General features: G+C 38.3%; 1 protein-coding gene across 1 annotated transcript; it reads right to left on the bottom strand.

Annotated features, from left to right (window-relative positions):
* Nucleotides 1–957: 957 nt before the first annotated feature.
* On the bottom strand, nucleotides 958–13052 carry EDEM2 (ER degradation enhancing alpha-mannosidase like protein 2). Its single transcript, XM_063297237.1, has 11 exons — nucleotides 12858–13052; nucleotides 10276–10386; nucleotides 9088–9127; nucleotides 8621–8726; nucleotides 7833–7958; nucleotides 6635–6846; nucleotides 5319–5460; nucleotides 4444–4568; nucleotides 3717–3861; nucleotides 2852–2973; nucleotides 958–2548 (listed from the first exon to the last, which is right to left on the bottom strand). Exons 1-11 carry the CDS (start codon nucleotides 12962–12964, stop codon nucleotides 2051–2053), a joined length of 1734 nt encoding a protein of 577 aa, XP_063153307.1. The 5' UTR covers nucleotides 12965–13052; the 3' UTR covers nucleotides 958–2050.
* Nucleotides 13053–21631: the final 8579 nt, after the last annotated feature.

The following is a 21631-nucleotide window of genomic DNA, read 5'->3' as shown; positions in this document are numbered from 1 at the left end:
TATAAGTCTAATAAGCATTCCTCTCACCTCTTCATTCAAATTATTAATAAAAATTCTGAAGGAAGTAGGGTTCAACATCCCATTGCATGAGGATATGACTAGCATACTTTGATTACGAGCTGGCTATGTACCCACTTGTGTCACACTGTCCAGTCCTCAATTAACTACAGGTAGTTCTTGGGTTACAACAGCAATTGGGATTGGGATTGCACTGATAAGCAGTGCAATCATAGAGTGTGATGTCACATGACCACATCGCTTAGCAGGGTGGATGTCATGGGCAGGTGCTAGTGAGTGTGGGTGCTATGGGGGGTGGGTGCTAGGGAGTGGGGGCAGGGGGGTGAAAAAGTGGCAGGAGTGGGAGTGACTTGTGACCTCCTGCCAGCTTGCTTATAGGAAGCTGGCAGGGAAGGTCACAAATCATGATCACATGACTGCAGCTCACTGTGACATCATAATTGCGAGCTAGATGCTAAGTGCCCAGATCACGATCACATGACTGCAGGGATTCTATTATGGCTGGAACTCTGAGGACCTGTCATAAATCCCCCTCGTTCAGAGCCATAGTAACTCTGAAGAGTCACTGAACAAGTGGTCCTAACTCAAAGACTACCTGTAGAAGATTAGCAATCATAATGAAATATTTTGTCAATTACTTTACTGAAATCAAGATAAATTTTGACTACAGCATTTCCATAATCTATTAGATGTTACCCAGTCAGAAAATGTGTTAAGTCTAGACAAGACTTGATAAATCCATGTTGATTTCTGATAATTACTTACAAATAATTTTATAATCTTTTAGAATATTTCTAGGTATTGATGTCAGACTTACGTGATGCTATGTGCTTATTCATGCACACTCAAAATCCTATTTTGTTCTTCAGATCTGGATCTCTGTGCAACCCTACTGAGCATAGCTTGAGATCTATTGAAGTTTACGCAAATGGTTCAGGCCCATTTTGGCAGTCCTTTAATGGCATTTCATGAAGGAAGAGATCCTAGAATCTCACAGATAATCTCTCCCAAATTTTGCCAGAACATCCATTCTCAAATTCCAAGAGGTAGGTTCTTAACAATATCAGCCGTAATTGCTCCTTTATATTGATACAAGTACAAATATCAATAATATATTGGTAGAATGAAAAGGCAAACACAAATTCATTCTATGTAATTAGAATCACTCTACTCATAACATAGGAGCTTTTATGATTTTTCCAAAGGAAAATCATCCTAGGTGAATTGCCAACAAGAAACATCACATTTTGAAGTATTCCAGGGTTTCCAGCCCTTTCAGCACTCATTTATAATTTAAGCAGTAAACATTGGCCAAAAATATAAAAACCAGTCTCCAATATTGTGACAGAAGAAATATGAGGAGAGAAGTGGAAAAGACAGTGTTAGCTGAATTTTTAAATATTTTCCTGCATATGTACGAAGCAGCAGTCTTGCAATTTCTTTTCACTCTTGCAGCCCCTTGTAATTTCTCTTTCTCCTGCAGCTCTGTTTCCCTAAGGGGTGATATAAGGAGAAAGAAAACTAGTGAAGCTTGTCTCCTTAGCCCTCTTCCTTCAGTCAGATACCTCTGCTGGATTCAGTGCCACCTGTTCAAGGAAGGAATCATTCTGTTCAGAGAAATTGGATCCATAATTGACTGAGCATCACTGAAAAATCTCCCTTGTTATCATAACTCAAATGTGAATGAAATAGCCCGTGGTAAGTTTTTAAACAACACCAACACAGTGCTCATCTTGCAGCCAGATACCCATAACCCAGACAGCTTTGTCTTTTATTTTCCTTGGTTCAGAAAAAGGTTAAAAACAAGGAATGCAGGAGGAATCAGGGCCTAGTAAAACCAGAGAACACGATAACTAATTTTTCATTTTCAAATACTTTTGCTTTCCAAAATCCACGTCAACAAAATGCACCCTACTTTGAGGAACTACATTGTCCTGTAGCATGATGTTGTGTATTCCCAGGGAAAGTGACCAAAAGTGCAAATAAAATTCAACTTTACTGACTTCCACACATCTGAATTTCAGCAAAGAAATCATGCATTGTCAAAGAAGACCTGTCCCATAACAGCTAGTTTTGAGTTGAATGGCTGACTGGGGCAGCTCAGTAATGGGACCGTCCTTTTTTCTTTCTGGTCTGAGCTTGCTTGCCTTTTGTAATCTTCAGAGGAAGTATCAGTGGAATCTTTTTGTCTTTTCCCCATTTTATCTGAAGTTCTTGTGAAAGTAAACTTCTTACTTTTATTCAGAGAATAGAACTCCCTCATTAAGTTTTCGATCTCCCACTGCTCTTCCTTTTGGTTCCGGCAACAGTGCAAGGCAGCAGGATCTATAGGATGGGCTTCTGTATTGAAGATATATCCACCAGCATCAAGAATGCATTCTCCATATGGTGTCAGCAAGACGTCAAAGGATGATCCATTGTTGTGAATGAAGTTGTCAGGGTCAAACAGTAGATACAAATATTTCACTGTTTCAGCCAGGAAGAAAGACTCCATCCGGTTATCTAATCTATGATCCCTTAGGTCTTTGATCTTTAATATAAAAGCAAAGAAGAAGTGGTTATGTTGAGATGTCAAAACTTGCCATATAGTTGTTCACTAGCATCTTAGCAATTGGATTGGAGCTGGACTTAATGGCAAATGAGGAGATAACTTCTGGGCCAGTTCTTGTGATTTCTATAGTAGAATCAGAATTAAAACTGCATATGTACTATAGAAGAAACACAGAATAAGCAAGAAGATCCTCTTGCAGGTAACAAGGAAGTCTTGCAAGGAATAAACTGACCCCCAATATATCCACCCACCCCCCAAAAAAGTTTGGGAGAATCACTTAACTGTTGCAAAGCCACATTCAACTTTGCTGATTTTTTCTATTGACTCCACCACATCTCTGCCCAGCTCCAAAAGTGTTGGATCTTGTGTAGCTCGATACAGATACATTGCACTCTCTATTAGTTCTGCAAAGCCCCAAACCAAAGAAATGGAAGTTACTTTACTGAATATACAAGTACTGTATATAATGAATACAGGGTTTTTATTGTAAACCGCCCAGAGTCCTTCCTTTGGGGGGAGATGGGCAGTGGTAAAATTTGACAAACAAACAAACAAACAATGTGCAAAATACTAATTGTTTGGTCTTATAAACACAATTAAACACAAAAGTATTTATTTCTCATATTTCTACACCGCCCATCTCACAAGCGATTCAATATAGTGCTCTCTTACTATCTTAAGCTTGATACAAAGCAGCACATTTTCTCTTATACACATTCACCTGTTATTCCATATAAGTGACAGTTGTTGTTTAGCTGCCTTGGGCCAGACTAGAGAATAAACCTATCTGAGCCACTTGGGCTTTGCTCACTTGGTATTCTATAAATTTGATAGCAAAAATTCTTTGAGTCACTTAAAAGTAAAGTATAGCATCAATATTATGGGCTAAGCCAAGTCAGGTTAGTACTCTACGGGGATTTACCTGGGAATTCCAGAGCTATTGGCTAGATTGGTAAATGAAAAAAAAACATTCCGGAAGAAGTTAGTAGCAAACAACTTCTACACTGCTGCCAAAAAACCCAACATGAAAATGTTCATGTAGTCACCAAGGAGTTGAGGCTGATTTGAGGAGGACTTGACTTTTTACTTTGAGAGGGTCTACAACCAAGACACATAGCTAATGTACTTCGAATATGTTTGTATTTACCAGGTCGAAGTGGGTACCCTTCACGCTTTTCCACTGTGTAGCCCTGAGGGATATTGTAGAACTCAGGAAGCCCACCAAACTGCTTCCAAACAGTGTAATAATTGAGAAATGTTCGCATTGCACTCTCTATGTCTCCAATAAGGCTCTGGGAAAAAACAATTATGTAATATAAAAAATTTCCCCTTAGCAAATGATACAACTATACATCAAGATCTCCTAAGAAGACGAACAATGGTGTTAGAAAGCAAATTAGGATTTTTAAGAACTGTCAAAAGTCACACTTAGATATTTGGGTTCAACATTCTGTTCTATTCTGTTTGTAGAATAATTTATTTCTGTCAAAGAATATTTCCACTGGATTCTTTGTGAGAAAAGCAGGTCACACTTTGGTGGAAAGGCAACAGAAATCTGGCTTGTTAATTGTCTTGGGAAGAGACCACAGTCCAAGGGCCAGTTTCCCCAATGCAGACATCTGATTTGCTCCATTTGCTTAATGCTTATGGTTAAGATGGGATTACTCAATTTATGCTTAGGATACAATCTACAGCATTGGAAGCGTACTCTAATAAAAATTATACATATATTTTAACTATGCTAATGAACTTTAACAATTAACTATGCTAATGAACTTTAACTACATATACATATATTTTAACTATGCTAATGAACTTTAACTAAATATAGATATATTTTAACTATGCTAATGAACTTTAACAGCACTCATTACCTGTAAGCCAGGCCAGTAAGCCTCCAAAGACTGAAAAACTGGCATCGATACAGTTCCTTTGTACATTTGAACCCACAGATACCAATCATCAAATTTTGTGTAGTTTTTTATAGCTTTGTTATAATCTAGAGTGAAAGAAAAGTTAAAGCCAGTGACAAATATTGGGTGAGAAATTAAGTTTCAAAAGTGGACAGTCTTTTACATTCTCTATTCATACATATTCTAACTTCTAGCTGGAATTTCTAGTAGCATCAAATAAATAATATTTTATTGTACATCCTTTTGAGATACCTTTTGATAAAATGGAATATACCTTAAATATTTAATGTATAGCCATCCTTTTACACTTAAACAAAGGAATGGCGGCATAAAAAGGGTCAAAAAGTAGTATGAAATCTGCTCACCACAAAGGAACTTTCAAGATAGATGCTATTCCAGAAAGGAAAGGTCAAAGCATAAGGTGCCTTTAAGGCTGATAGACACAAGCAAGATTGGGTCAACTACAGTGAATGTAACTATTTGTCTCACTGTAGGTTATGTATGTAAATCTTGGCCAAGGTATCTTGCAAGAGGCTGAGGCAGATACAGGTTCACACTTACTGCAGCTACACATTAGCACTGAATGTTTAAAAGGCCTAGTTGGCTAATAATTGGAGTATTAGGGGAAAGAAGACCAGGAAGTGAAGAAAATGCCACCTGGTTCTGAGGGACTGAAGGAGAAGAGATAATGATTGAGTAAGGAATAACAAAGAATGTGTAAGGAATGTATTGTTTTTCTAGAAGTTTTGTCTTTGGTTTCTGTCTCACATTAGAAGTATTGCACAAAAAAATAAATGGAAGAAAATACGTATCACATAACCATGGGAACTTCTTACCTAGAAACATGGACATCAACTCCTCATCCTGCAGCAGAATGGCCCCTTTAACAAGGTATTCAAAGTAGGAATCTACTCCTGCTCCAATCCCAGCATCCTGGGCCACCCATTTGGCAGTTACTACATCAATGTGATTACCTACCTGAGGGGGGAAAATTCGGTTATTAGAGGTACGGGCTAAGATTAGCATGGCCTTGCATTTCTTTTTCATTCAGCAAAAGTTGTGTTTTGCTAATCAATGCAATCTTAAAAAATAATTATCTAATGTGCAAAACAAATGATTCCTTTATAGCCCTTTAAACACATCATTTTCATTGTGCCATTATAACTGTTAAGAATTAAATCTAGGTTTATAAACTTGGGTTTTGGTAAGGAACAAGATTTTAAATGTGACAGTCGTTTGCTCTTTAGCTTCATTTTATGAAAGGGCATTGTAAAAGAACATACTCAGCCTAGAAATTCTTTTGAATAAACTGATGCTTTTTTTAGTATAGATTTTATTTTCATGTTAATTTCAGTAATAACCATTTTAAATTTTGGATCATATTAATTTCCAAGGAAGGTCTGCACATCAGAAACAAATAGAATCACAACAGAAAGAATTAATTTGTAAGAAGTTAATTTGTAAGAATATAAAGAAATTATTTTTGACACTATCAGTTTTCAAAGTGCGTCTATATGCATGTATGCTATATCAGACTAGTTTCCCTTTAATGGAAGTATCCGGATGAATTAAGAGAGTATAAGTGAATATTTTTTTCAATTTCAGTAACTATTCAGTTATAATGATATACTCTAGCCAGGAAATTTAAAAAAGCTCAAACTCTTCTAGTGAACAACTACTATAAAGTTGGCTAGACTATTATTTGTTTGCTTTTGACATAGGCCAACTTTCCTCAATCTGGTCCGCCCGTATGGTCTACGATTCCATCATGTATTAGCCATGCAAATTAGACATGATGAGTGTTATAGACTATGTCCGGAAAGAACTGGTTGGGGAAGGTCTAACCATGTGATTCGGGGGCAAAGGAGATCTTTTGTTCTGTGGCAATCCCCTAACTTTGAAATAGTCACTCTTAAGAAGGTTGACTGGAACTGTCTTTTTACAGTCTTTTTAATGTAAAGTCAAAGCATTCTTATTTAATCACAAAATGCATCATTTGCATCAGTTCACATCACCATTACATAAATAATGTAAATCACAGTGATAATGTACTTTTCGTATTTGAGGAGTAACTGACTCCCTCTGCCCAGATGGTCCCTTAAAAGGAGGCTTAGTTATATATTGTACACTTATATTGTACGCTTTTACTCACCAAACCGATATCAGAACGATTTTTCCAGAGGGTCTTAAGAGCCCTTCTGGCAACATCTTCAAATATTGTGTCCCCTGTAAGATAACTTAAGGTAGCAAATTCCACTATAAATGTACCAATACCAGCAGTACAAGTAACTGGTGTCTCTCCAGGATTTACTCCATGTAGTAAATTTACTGTCCCATATGGCATGCCAGTTGGAGTCTGAAAGGCTTCAAAACAAAGGTATATATATTTACAAGGCTGGAAAAGATGTTATCAAGGCCAACTTTCTACTCTATGACAAAATTAAATGGACCATGGTATGTTTTATAAAGCCAACACATCGGCTCAAACTATAAAGGCTGCTATTACAAAGCACCATGCATTCTACATTTTCAGAGATACAAAAGTCAGTAATCTGTTTTCTGGCATAAAACTTAGTCCCTAGCTTTCACTAAAAGAAAAGTAAGGCAGGTTTTAGTTTCTGCAATAAATCAGGTGAATTAAATGTAAAACATTCACACAATGTGGTGTGTGTGTATGTGGGGACAGCTATTTTCCTCCAAATTTCATATTTATGTATTTATCCATCCCTCTGAGTGCTACTATGGTGCAGCCAAAAAGTTGTTGTCACTGGAGGAGCAAGGTACATAATTGCAGAAGGTTTTTTTTATCCCCCTTTTCGGAAAGTTCTTTAACTACAAGATAACAATACTGTTATCTTGACCCACTTTCCACTATATCAACAAAGCTATCTTAGTGATGCCTGGAGATGAATGTAGCTGATTAGTTGCCCATCCTGCTTTAGGTGATTGATATTTTTAATCACTATTATTGAGCTACTAAAATTTTGGTAGAGATGTTCTTTCAGCAGGACTGAAAGAACAGCCCTGATATACAACACTACTGTAAAAATTTTTAACTTGCTACAATATACTCATTTATAAGCATAGCATATATGTGAGTCCATACCTACCTTTAGTAACATTGTTTCCAGTATATATAAGGATCACAACTCTTGATTTTCAAGACAATGAGATGGCCATCTCTACTTCTATTTGACATCCAGTGATCTATTGGAAACTTTAGGAGTTTCTGGTGTGTATTACTTACAACTCTATTTATGGAAATCAATAAACTCGGCGTGTAGCTTACAATGCAGCAATATGGGGAGGGGGGGACACAAGAAATGATAAACTTCAGCAAGGATGCTCACCTGGCAAAAGTTTTCGAGCAGCATCCTCTGCCATCCTCAAGAGAGGGCCAGAGCATGGCCATCCTGCTTCTACTTTAACGCCAGCCTTCTTTGACAGCAAGTGAGCAGACAGGAGGCCACCAACCACTACAAACATGCAGATCAAGCTTATTTACAAGCAGTAGATTGTGCCAAGGATAAAGGATGTACATACAGCTGACTTTCAGTTTTGTCCCTATCTTGGCATATTCACATGAACTAAAGAGGCAGTGGGGCCTGCAAATGTCCCTTGCTTTTCAGTGAAGATAGATGAGCAAGGCATTCAAGTCCACTTTTCTGGGGTGATTCTATAACTGTTTTTAACCCGGCAACAATTTTTCCCTTGATCATTGCAAAGGAGATTTTTAATGAAATATTTGATTTGAGATTTCATTATGCATACTCAAAAGCCACAAATCAAGAACAAGCATTTAGAAAAATCACACAAATTTAAAAGCAGTTTACTAGATTAGACCAAATATTTCTAACAGACCTGCCTTCCCTAACTTGGTATCTTCTATATGTGCTGGAATTTTTCTCCCATAATCCAATAGCTGTGCTGGCTGAGGATTATGGAAATTGAAACTAAAATATCTGATAGTCACCAGGCTGGAGAAGGCTGTTGGATGTTTATGGCAGGAGATTAAAAGCTGTACTCTTTCCTTGCTCTTCTTAGTATGGGAAGTTCTGGAACCTTCTTTTATTACTACTACCTATATTGCAATCCAGACCTAATCCATATTATTTGGCAAGATCCTTTGTCAACTCACCTCTGATATTGGTTTCAAAGACAGAAGCATTTACATCAATATCAAAATTTATGCCCTCCTGCAACACACTAACAACTCTCTGGAATTCAGAGACATTCCCCAAAATCTGGAAAGAAAAATAATGGTTTGTAAGGTATCATCTTATTAAATGATACAGATGCTAAATGATACAGATACAGATACTTATTAAATGATACAGATCATTACAAGATACAAAACACTGCACTGCCCAATCCATCCTTTCATACTCCTGTGTCATGAACAGGGACTGAAAGTGACTTCTAACTCCCTCACACCTTCAAGATGTTCTAATACGGAAAATGCATTATTCTTCACCTCCCAAATGGAGAAATAGAAACAACAAGCATGGAGAACAAAAGCTACTCTTTGCTATCTAGGGGATACTGAAAAATGCATAGAAAATTAATGAAGAATGAAGCCATTATTAAGGGATTGATAATACTTACTAGTAGTGTATCTAGAGCATCAATCAATGTGAGAGAAAAACTGAAAAAGAAACAACGGGAAAATAAAATAATGGTGTGAGGAAAGGGGATATATCAACCATAAGTAACATGGATACATACACATTTTAATACTTAACCATGTCATAAAAAAATCCACATGTTGTTGCATGAATAAATTTTAGACAATTTGGATCTGCTCAACTTTCCAAATAAGAGTCCTTTCTCTGAGATTATGTCACAATGAAATTATTTTTTTACAAGTAACATCCATGTAAGAAATTATCAGTACATCTGAAGAAGTTGTCAGAGTAGCGTCACTGCATTACAGGTGGACTCACATTATAAAAAAATACTCTTCACTGCAAAAAAGGTTGGCATAGCTACCTTGGACACCTAGGTGTCCATGACAGGATTAAAAGGCCTTTACATAAATAACAAATGCTATTCTATATCACATTCATAGATGATCTCAGCCACCCAGGCTGCTTCTGCTTTATTAGATTTATATACCTTCTTTCTTCCAGGACTTTGAACATTCCTACAGAAAAGGCATATGTAATACTTTCTCCAATTTTTCCCCGAACTATCCTATGAGGTAGGTTAGCCTGAGAAAGAGTGATTCAATCAGTGACCTTCCATGACTGAGGGTGGACTTGAACCTGGGTCTTTCTAATCCACTACACCAGAGTAGCTTTCTACAACTGAAGCTATACAACTACTATTAATGAGATGCTCTCCTGTTTTCATTGCTGTTCCATGTGGTTCTTGGCTTAATATCAGCTTCACCTAACCTGGGTGTCTTCTAGGTGTGAGGACTTCAACTTTCAGAATTCTGCAGGCAGCATGGCTGTTGCTAAGGATTTTGGGAACTGGAATCTACACATCTGCCCAGGTTGACAAAGGCTGGTCTAAATTTTCTCAGTTAAAATGTGAACAATTTTTTTTCTCTGCCACAAGTTCCATTTTCTCTGGTATAGGCATATAGCCCGAGAGTCACATGTGGCCCCCAGAAGAAGAAAATCATTAGAAAGAGCAATGAAATTACTTAACATGTACACAATTTAAAAGCTAAATATGCCCCTTGGCTTGACAAAATTGTAGACCCCCGTTCTAGCAAGTTGGGATGTTTTGTGACAAGGTGCTACTTCAAAATTTCATAAATGACCAATGATACTGATTTCCCAGTACCTTCCCCAAGTGTCCTGCCCGTCGCATGTCAGAGGACGCAGCTCATCATACGGAAAGGCATTTACCAGATAGTTATCATAAGCATGATAAAACATGGACTTGACTCGCTCTCTAAGGAAGAAAAAAAAAGATGTCAGTAATCTTACTGAAAATGACTCATACTAAACATTTCATTTCCTCAAAATGCTAGGATAGTGTTTCCAGTGTTCCTAACCACTCCTACATACGCAAAGCCCAATTCAAATATAAAAGCTTACTACAACATAAAATCTATGTTGTATGTAAAGAACAGGGTTTCTCACATGACTATTCCTCATCAGCTGGAGTATCCTGCTTTGGTGTCACAAATTGAGGATGCTGAAGGAGAATTTTTCAGGGCTACATTTAAGCCAGATATTCAGACACAGATACATTGAAGCACAAATTGGGTTGTTGACAGGATCAGTACTGGAGGTGGAAGAGAAAGAAGCCTAAAGAGAGGTTATAAGCCCTCTTTATAGACTTATGCAAATTATCCCTTCATTTGATATATTGATATATTACAATAAGATTACAATCGCTGGGTTACTTCATATGAATGCATAATCAGGGGCGGAGAGGATGAAGTATTTCTGCTATACAACAGATCCTCTGGATGCAAAGAATTGATGTCTAGAGTTGCTATTTTAGCTTAACTGCTATCAGAAAACCTTGAATTACCCATGCTAAATGTTAATACTTTGCAGTTAAGCTTGCATTACTGTGGTTAACAATTCCATTTATCTTTTTAGCATCTTGTTACATTTAATGCACCTTAATTGCTTTTTTAGCTGTTTGCAATATTGTTTATTCAACAAATTATAACACAGACTCAGTAGTTAGCTGGCTAAATTATTAAAGAATTGACTTAAAACTGCATAGCTGATGTAATATGTACCCCTGACTAACCTTCCCCCAGAATGAATTCAGCTTTTAAAATAGTGTCTGCTGCAAGGCATATGTATAAAACAATGGTCACTTGGATGGGGCAACTCCACTCGCAGCAAGTATTAGGATAACCTAGCTCCATTCATGAGCCAGAAACCAAGAAGTTACCAACATCTACTTTCCAACCAGAAACAACTGGTTCAGTTGGAAGAGCCAGGATTACAGAGTTTGTAAGGTTTGTAATTAATTCAATGAACCTTTGTCATTGAGCTAAACATTAGCTTAATATTATGAGAGTTCTTTCTGATAGACAGGTATATAAGCTTGTTTAATAAACACAATTATTTTACATACCAATCTTTCTCCCCCAAATCCCAGCTTTATTACAGAGAATCTATTTTTTTTTAAAAAAAGTATAGCTTGACAACATAACAATTTCAATAACAAATCCCAGAAGTAGAAAAAAGATACTATGGACATTTTCAAGCAGAAAAAATCCTAGGAGCAAATTACCTCTCAAAAGCCTGCATGAACAAACATGTTTTTGTTATCTAAAATTCCACCAGGGGAACCACTATGCTTCTCTTGGGAAGAAGTCCCACAGTTAGGATTCCCTCATCACGGAGATCAGGTCTGCTCCTTGCATCATGAAATATCAGATATGGCCTGCAAAACATCCAGCCTGCTGGATGGGAGCAAGAGTTACAGTTATCTGTATCTCTTTGCTTCCATGTACTGATCGTGTGGATTTTTGAAGTTCCTATCGGGTAACCCTGTCATGAACCACTCACACTGGTGGGGTAAAAAACCCATTTTGAAGTAAAACATGCTTTTAACCGGCAAAGAAAAATCAGTTTAGCCCCAGATAGGAAAACTTTACAATATAAGATAATTTTAGCATTATTAACTCTTTTCTCCTCTTCCTATTCTTTCCTCTTCCTCCTTTAATTTTTATCCCAATTTTTAATCTGTAAACCTGAAGACTGGGTCAGTGCCTTGTCAGAGGGCAATGTATTCTGTACAATAAGTTATAGAAGACAAAATTAGACTTCAAGCAAAAAAGAAAGGTTTAACTGAATAATAGTAGTAAAATGAGCTTACTGTCATTGAATACAGTAGTAGTTACACACACTACCATGTTACAGAACTGGGATTTTTTTGGTAATCTCTGTCTGGTTGAATATCTGAAAGGGTCTTTGCATTAGAATCACCCATCTTGTCCTCTGAACTGAACTCTTTTCTAGGAATGAGAAAAGGGAAGGCAGGAGGAGAGAAGATGGGACCCAACGTTAATCTCATATGGAAAATTAGTCCCCTAAAATCCATCGCATTTCTCCAGTCTTTTAAAAGGCTTTTCTGTCGTCTCCATTCTACCAGAATTAACCAACTGCCGACCCTCTTTGCACGGTTATTTCACTCCCTTTGCAAGGAAGCTCATACACATTTCCACATTTTGCACCTTCAAAGAAACAACTGGGGAATTTGCACGGCGACCCAAAGTTCAGCAGGTCCACTCTGCCCTTCAACAAGGGGGTCAGAGAGCTTTTCGAGGTCAAATCCTGCCTGCCTTAAAGCTGACAAAAGAGGGTAACTGAGGGAGAGCTGCTGTGCGCCTCGCCTTCCTCTGGACGATCGGGAAGCAGAGCTCCAGGACCCCGGACCCTCGTCCGGCTCACCTATAGTGGGCGACGTCGACCTCTTTCCCGGCGGCAGGGGAGGGTTGCCCCGCCAAGTGCAGCACCCACAACCAGAACCAGCCCAGCGGGTGGAGTGAGCGCAGCATCTACGAAGCGTTCGCTACCGAGACTTCCGAACACCCCGCTCCACTCGCTCCGCAGCCATCCAGAGACACCGAGCCCTCATTTCCGGGGATCCGCCTCCTTGCCGGGCCGCGCCCGCTTCCCTTTCCGCGCTCCAATCAGGAGCATCGGCGCACTCGGTGCTCGCGTTAGTGATGACGTGAGATGAAAGGATTGGTTCTCCTGGTACTCTGCAATGCGGCTGCGCGAGAGGCTTTGGGCTCCAGTTGCTTACTTAGCTACACTTGTAATTAGCTCCTAGTACTGGGGTTTGGAGGGTGAGTTGTGTAGGTCTCTGGAATTTTAGTTGAATTAGAATAACTGCTCTGTCTGGACCAGTGTTTTTCAAACTTGGCAACTTTAAGATGTGTGGACTTCAACTGCCAGAATTCCCCAGCCACAACTGGGTGGGGAATTCTGGGAGTTGAAGTCCACACATCTTAAAGTTGCCAAGTTTGAAAAACACCGGTCTAGACCGACATCTGTTAGTTTAGAATGATTGTATTGTATGCCACACAGAATCACGTTTGTGAGATAGGCTATATAAATTTAATGGATAAATAAAAGTTCGTAGAATCACTGAATTTAAATTTATGTAAGAAACATTTCTTTTCCAAAGAGGCACATCTAAAATCCATAGGCTAGGTTCTGAAGGTTTACAGAATACTGGGAATTTTTTAAGTTTCTAAGAACTTTTGGAGGGGAGCCAGGTCACTCTCTAATGGGAAAAAAACGAGCTGGTCATCAGATGAAGTGAGCTGCAGCTTACAAAAGTGCATGTCTTTTAATACAATTTGTCAGTCAGAAAAGTTGCTACCAGACTCCTGATTTTTTAACTACTGGGGAATGATCCGAAGAGAATGGTGTAAAAAAGTTGGAGAACAAGGGAATCTACCAGATGATATTCTCACATGGAGCAAGGGGGTCTCCAGATACGCACATTTTATTAAGAGGAGCAGAGAATGGGGCTTGGTTGCACAAGTAAGGGCTCCTCTAAAGCTTGCTGTGAAAAAAAACCCAAAGAAATTAGTGAGCTCTGAAAGTAGAATAAGATCCATTCTTGGATTGTTTGGTACATAAACTAGCCTGCCCCATTTTTGCATGTTGGACAAACCCAAATATTATAATTAAATTAGAGTTCTTTGTTGTGTGAATCAAGAAAACTGAGTTCCTGAAAATGAACTTTGTCATGATTTTACTGCAGCAAATAAACATAGTTACCACTTTATGTATGGTGGTCCAGTGCTTTAAATCAAATGCGGACAGGTCCCTGCTTTGAGAGGTTACAATCTATAATGCAACACAGGGATATTTATATAATAAGTGGGTGCGAAGAACTACATTTTGACTATATTTGACTATAAGTTTTGCTTATTAAAGACCACAAGCATATTTATGCATCACCATAATCGCCTGAGGGTAAGTAACTGTACCCAGTCTTGATCTTGCTAGGAGTTGAAACTCAGTCCTGGAATGATAATGAATCTAAGATGCCACCATTATCTACTTCGAATTCATATCTGCTGATAAGTTACAGATCATAACTATGCAACTACTGCTCTCTAGATGTACTGGATCTATTCATACCAAAAATCCCATTCGGTTTGGTCCCTTGAAGTCCAAATTATCTGAAATATATCAAATTTGAGAAGGCTACAAATATATAATCGTTGGATGAATGATTGGTGCTTTTGACAATATCACATTCGGCAGTGTAGAGGTGCTGCATTGTATGTTTTAAACAATTAACTGGATATATTAAGAATTATGCATATTATTTCATTTTTATTGTGGGATTTGCATGTATACAATTGCTGGTAGTGATACAGTTGTCTCTCATATCAAATGTATCAAGACATAGAAAAAGTGATAAATATTTAGGATTGCAAAACACTAGCAATTCAGACATTGTTTGGTTACAACTCTCATTACCCATGGCCTTTGACAATGCCATCTGAAGGGCCTAGATCTTGCCTTAATACCTCTATCCCTACCTCTACCACATACCACATACCACAGAAGACATTATAACTGACCACTTGAGATTCTCCCCCTTATTTATATGATGTGAAACTGAATCAAAATGGTATTTACTAGGAAAACTACGGAGGAAGTAAGTTTAAGGTCATTGCAGTCCTTAAAAGAAAGACTTTCGCTCTTTCTGGTATCATTTTCAGTGAGGATAAGAAGCTGATACCAAGAACTTTTTGCTCCACCTCTTGACTGTTTCTTATTATTTTCTATATTTCCCTTGTTTTCTTCAGACCACTTTCCTATAACAGTAGGATTTAGCTCACATTCATATTGACCACAAGGAAGCACCACAAACAGTGATGAAAATACTAACTGTTCAACATGGGTTAGATCAGTGTTTTTCAAACTTGGCAACTTTAAGATGTGTGGATTTCAACTCCCAGAATTCCCCAGCCAGAAGTCCACACATCTGGAAGTTGCCAAGTTTGAAAAACAGTGGGTTAGATGAATTATACACACACTCCAATTCCTTTGCAAGCTGCCTAAGAAAGAGCTGTGGAATGTGGTAAAGTGTTCCTAGCATAGAGCTAGTGCTACATGGGAAACATCCAATATCCCTCAAGCAAAGATCTCCGATACTTTTGATTGTTGTTCAGTTGCTGTAGTTTATTGTAAGGGTGATCAAAATGTACAAGATGTGTTTTTACACCAGAAAAAGCATAAAAATTAGTTCAACATTGATTTCCCGTTCTCCTCCACCCCACCCCTTTAGTAAGACTGATGTCAGTCGCAAGCAAGGAAATAAATTGACTGTAGAGAAGTGGCCCCTTTTCCTGACCTGTAGTTGGGGGGGGCAGGCAGTTTTCTCAAGACAGCAGAAATGGAATGGAGTAAGCAAGGGGAGATGGAAATGGAACAGCATTCCCCCCAGAGATATGTATGGCACCCACTCTCTGGAGTTCCAGAAGCCCATTAGACTTGACTTTGTTCCCAGGCCTGGGGTTAGTGTGCCTGAGGAGCCCTTATTGTGTTTTTATGGGGCCTTTATTGTTTTTTATTGGTATGGTGGTTTTTGTTCGGGCTGCCTTGTCTTATGTGATTTTAATTGTTTTTTAAATTTTTTGTTGGATACTCTCAGCTGTACAGAGTCTTCTGGGGTGGGTAGCTATAATATCTTTAATAATAATAACTACTACTACTTCTGTTTTTGTTTTGAGGGCCACAATTCTTGAGGAATAATCTGGTGGAGTCTTGGCAGGTAAAGTGGGGACAGTCACTCTCTTTGGCATCCCCTGCCTTCTTTGCAGGCCCTCTTTCTTACTCCTACAAACAGCAAGCCGCAGGAAAGGACATATAAGCTTACCATGAGGTGAATTTGCTGTCTTGCAGAGGGCTTTTAAATTAGACCAAAGCAGGGGCAGATTTAGACTTGGTGAGGACCTAAGCTATAAAGTTTGGAGGCCCCTTGTTAAAAAGTTACACCAGAAGGTCTCACAAAGGTGTGTACCAAAATAGGACTTTGGAGCACCACAAAAAAATTGAAAACACATATATGCCTTTTAATTATTTAATAGCAAGGTATTTAAAATGAAAAATACAAATTATTTTCAAATGAATTTATTTACTGATTACATATCTATCATTTGGATGGCTTGATCTTGCTAATAGATTATAATCTTTCTCATAGATTGCAGTACACATAAAAAGCCACATAAAATTCTCAAAGCAATTTTAAAAAATCTGAAATTTTGTGAGTCCCTAAACTGTAGCTTGTTTAGTTTGTGCCTAAATCCAGTACTAGATCAAAGGCAGTATGAATGTAGTCTAAGGGCTCCAAGTTGCCACCTCTTTATGTATAACATTGTATGAATTAATGGTGGCATATAAATAAATGATAATAGTAATAATATTATTTTTCTACCTCCAGGAAAATTTGAGTTGAGAAAGAAAGGAAGGATCACCCTGTGCTTTCCACTGACTCTATAATATTACTATTGCTCCTCATATATGGACTTAGTCCTGCTGTTCTATTTCTGAGGGGCAACCTCATGGTATTTTATTGTTCTTTGATGCATCCGTTCTGTTGTTTAGGTGAGAGACATTTTGCCTGCAGCAACCTCGAAGCTAAAATCTATTTTCTTCTTTGGGGTGCTGTGCCCACTAGGTGTCAGTGTCGCTTTGCAGACAAAGGTAACAACACACATCATTCCTGCCAGCTGCCACTGCAACAAAAAAAGGCCGCCAAAATAATTTGGACATATTGTTCATTTGGTGCAGTTGTAATTTAGGTTTCTAGGACCATTTATCATAAAGCTGTCTGCTTGCTTATTCTGTGGCTCAAGGCTGCTTGAGTATATCTCACTGCATTCCTGGGAGAATCAGAGAATTGAAGCTGATTTCTCTAAAAGCTGTCACAGTACATTATTGGAGCACATTTTATTAAAGTTCATTTTCAAGACTTAAATTTAACGATGTTCTAGACCATTGTCATTTGCCATACAGTGGAACAGTAATTTCTCTATCAAAGTCAGTTATTGAATTCTAAAAGTTGACTAAAGTATTTTTGAAACACAAAGTATGTGACTAGAAAGCAAAATGGAAAGACCAGATACCTTCAAAGCAAAAGATTCTTAAATTTTTCAGACCACTAATACTAGCCAGAAGAGAGATTAGGGGCAGTTTTAATACACAGAAATTCTTAATCAGTCTGGGAAAAAAGTGTGAAGTAGATATTGTATTGTACTAAGTAGTCTTGCTTATTTAAATGGCCTGATTCAAACACAAAACTAAGCCATAATACGTTTGTGTATTTAACACAACATGCTAAATATGTTGTGTGAACCCACCCACTATAGCTTAGTGTAATGTATGAACCAGGCCGCTGTTGTTAAAAAAAGTCATAGGGTGCTGCGAAAAACAAACGTAATTTGTTATAATATGGAGAATATTTTGGGGCCATTAACACTAATATGGGGCTGTTGTGGACATATCTAGAGCTAGAATATATGTCATATAACCAGGTTCTGCAGTAAGTTTCTGGACCCTGTGGCATAGCAGGCAGAAAATATTACTTTGCTCACTGTAAGCAAGGGACAAAAAGCCACTCTCCAGGTATTTATGCCATGCCTAGCCAATCCAGAAACTTCATGCCACCTGTCAGGGTCAGGGAGCTAAGGCTGTATGTTATTTTAGTTTTCTGTACCTAAAAAGAGGGCTTTAATATTTGAGCCTCATATAGATCCAGTTAGACATCTTGACTGGACATGGCCTAAGCCAAGGTTTTTCAAATTTGGCAATGTTAAGTTAGCCAGTTTGGTCTAGTGGTTAAGGTGCTGGGCTAGAAACCAGGATGCTGAGAGTTCTAGTCCTGCCTTAGGCACGAAAGCCGGCTGGGTGAACTTGGGCCAGTCACTCTCTCAACCAAACTCACCTCACAGGGTTGTTGTTGTGGGGAAAATAGGAGGAGGAAGGAGTATTTGGTATGTTTGCCACTTTGAGTTATTTATAAAAACAATAAAAGCGGGATATAAAATAAAAAATAAAAATAAAAATATGTAGACTTCAACTCCCAGAATTCCCCAGCCAGCATGAAAGGGCACTCCTTTCAAACCTTCATATATTTTTATGCAAAAATGAAAATAGGGCAAGGAAAGAAGAATTTTAAGCACAATCTACTCTGATTTTTATTCTGGATTAACAATGGGGGTGAATGTGAAATGAATCTTCATAGGGACGTTCTCAGTATTTGTAGAGATTATGGTTTGTGACACCCTGGAAAAACTTTTCAGAAATATTTTTGTATAAGATATGGTGAACTCAGATGGTCATTTCGCTATGGACTAGGCTTCCCAAAGCATCACTCCATAAGTTATTGCAGGAGTTGATATTAATTTATGATATACTCAAAATTAAAATATAAATTAAAAATAATATATCTAATTGGTTTGAGAAATTAAAAATGAACCCTAAAACTGTTCAACATCATTCAAGTGACCCTGGGCAAGTTACTCTCTCCCAGCCCAACTCACCTCACAGGGTTGTTGTGGGGAAAATAGGAAGAGGAAGGACTATAGGTATGTTCGCCACTTTGAGTTATTTATAAAAATAATAAAGGCGGGATATAAAACAAAAAATAAATAAATAAAGTTGTTGAACAGTTTACTACAAATATAGGCAGGGCTTGAGCATAGACCCCTCTTCTACCCAACCATAATTTACCAGATATGTCTACACAATTTTTGGGTGTGTATGTTGCAGATGATAGGGACGCAGTGGCGCTGCGGGTTAAACCGCTGAGCTGCTGAGCTTGCCGATCGGAAGGTTGGCAGTTTGAATCCGTGTGACGGGGTGAGCTCCTGTTGCTAGTCCCAGCTCCTGCCAACCTAGCAGTTTGAAAACATGCAAATGTGAGTAGATTAATAGGTACCGCTTTGGCGGGCAGGTAACGGTGTTCCGTGTAGTCATGCCGGCCACATGACCACAGAACTGTCTACGGACAAACGCCGGCTCTTCGGCTTTGAAACGGAGATGAGCACCGTCCCCTAGAGTCAGACACGACTGGACTTAATGTCAAGGGAAACCTTTACCTTTACTATGTTGCAGACTACAGAACTTTCTTCCCCAACTAATGCATTCTCATGTTTTCCACATAGCATTTTCATTTCATTCCAATTTTGCTGGGAATTCTCCTAATCTAACACATCAGATTAGGGAAGGCTATTTAGAGGTATTGCTTTCTACATTCCATCTTCATTCCAGTATAGTTATAGTCAGAACTGGTTCTGTGAAGAGCAAGTACATATTGTATGGGTACTTGTAGATGTATAATTCTGATATATGTGATAGCAAACTGTTAAAACATCCTCACTTTTAGTTTAGTTTTCCATAAGGTTTAATCTGTCCAGTTGTTAAAAAAAGCAAACCAAACGGAACTGAGCAACCCAATCAGCCATGCAAAGTAGAAATAGCAATATGTGAGTGCCTCATTAAATATATTTTATTTATTTGTCAAATTTTGAAAGCTACTCAATTCCATAATGATGCTGTGTGGCATACAATATGATAAACAATAAAAAAACATCATAACCAACAAAAATATAGATGTCCTGGGAGAGCAATAAGAGCATAATGGTTAACTCTCCATATTCCCAAAAGGGGTCCACAACATTCCCTAAGGATGGGGGGAGTGGGGGGAAAGGCAGATGTTCGAGGCTCAGTTGAATGAGGTTTGGTAGGGGCCGTTTGAATCTCTAGGGGCGTGTGTCTGTGTGCTGTCCAAGGGGGTGGACACCACAACAGAGAATGGATTAGGAGAGGAGGCATAGCCTAACCATGAAGGATGGACATAGTTACATTTGCTACTTTTTAAAGTCAAGGGACCAAGGTTAAAAGTACTATAATATAGTATTCTTAATATAGCAGATTGATGATACATAATTTTGAATGAAAATTTAAGACACAATTTCAAATTTTAAACTAGCAGGTTTTAGCACAGCCAGTTAATCAGTCCTAAATTGGTATAAAAATAGAAAACATTATTTGAAAAGCTACATTAATAAAGGCATACATTTCTTCAAACATGCATGCATCTTAAATTAAGATCTAAATGGACATCTAAATGGACACCCATATGTTTGGTTCAGCAGGCCAAACATGTCTGGTGTCCAGTGTCCAATATACTTGGAATGAATAAATAAATTTTAAAAACTGTTGAAATACTTGACAAGCAGATGTTGTCTTGGACATGTGTCTAGCGTATCATTTGTTATGGCAATTACCGTGCATGTTCTATAACAATAGCAATTTTCCAAAGAGAAAATAAGGACACTTGCTTCCTTGAAGAAGGGGTTCTAGAGTATACTCATAAGAAATAGCAGCACATACTCATTGCACTATATATATAAAAGAGTATCACTGGATGACATGAGGATTTATACTCTTCAGTATGGCAGTGCAAATTCTTCAAAGGAGGTGCTTTGCAGTCCATGGGAGTGTATACAAAACACTTCAACACTTAGTGGGACTGTCTTCCTAGAAAATACAATCTACAGGCTGAAATAAACTTTTTATGACTGCAGCAAGGGGATCTGATACCATTGTATAATACAAGCCTGTGAGACCCAGTCTTAGGATTTTCAATTTCAACTCCCTTTTTGTTACTGCTAGCCTGGGTATTGCTAGCTGGAGGTAACTTCCAGTTGCTTTCCGGGTGCCATGTAAGGTGCTAGTTATCACCTTTAAAGACCTTCGTGGTACAGGGCCAGGTTATTTGTGGGATTGCCTCTCCTTGACGGTATTTGCCTGTCCTTCCCTCAAATGTTGTCACATAATGGGATGTACCTTCTTTGTAGCCAAACAAGGCTTTGGAATAGCCTTCCACTTGAGATTTGTGGCGGGGGTACTATTTAGTCTTCCAGAAGGCCCTGAAGACCTGGCTCTTTCCACAAGCATTGGGCTAGGATGGGGATTGAATAAGGGGGTCAGTTATATGGATTGTTATGATGCCTGGTGGGAAGGATAAGATATATTTTATGCTGTTGCTTTTATTGGTTGATGTGAGCCACCTAGGATCACTGTGTGAGATCTGCAGCTATATACATTCTTTAAATAAATAAATAAGCTCTTCCCCCAGTTTCAGCTGGGACATGCAATTATGCTCCCATAGCTTTTTCTTACCT

The sequence above is a fragment of the Candoia aspera genome, chromosome 3, assembly GCF_035149785.1.
Source record: "Candoia aspera isolate rCanAsp1 chromosome 3, rCanAsp1.hap2, whole genome shotgun sequence".
NCBI classification, from domain to species: domain Eukaryota; kingdom Metazoa; phylum Chordata; class Lepidosauria; order Squamata; family Boidae; genus Candoia; species Candoia aspera.
The sequence above is the reverse complement of the archived record's forward strand: the minus strand, read 5'-3'. Positions and strand labels throughout refer to the sequence as shown.

What these genes read in the sequence shown, in the direction of transcription:
- EDEM2 (XM_063297237.1), bottom strand. Translation starts at nt 12,964, where the DNA reads ATGCTGCGCTCACTCCACCCGCTGGGCTGGTTCTGGTTGTGGGTGCTG. An exon ending in CTTTGAAACCAATATCAGAG is followed by an intron (nt 7,959 to 8,620) that starts GTGAGTTGACAA and finishes GCATGTTTGTAG; the next exon opens with TGGTTGGTGGCCTCCTGTCT. An exon ending in AGGGTACCCACTTCGACCTG is followed by an intron (nt 2,974 to 3,716) that starts GTAAATACAAAC and finishes GGGGCTTTGCAG; the next exon opens with AACTAATAGAGAGTGCAATG.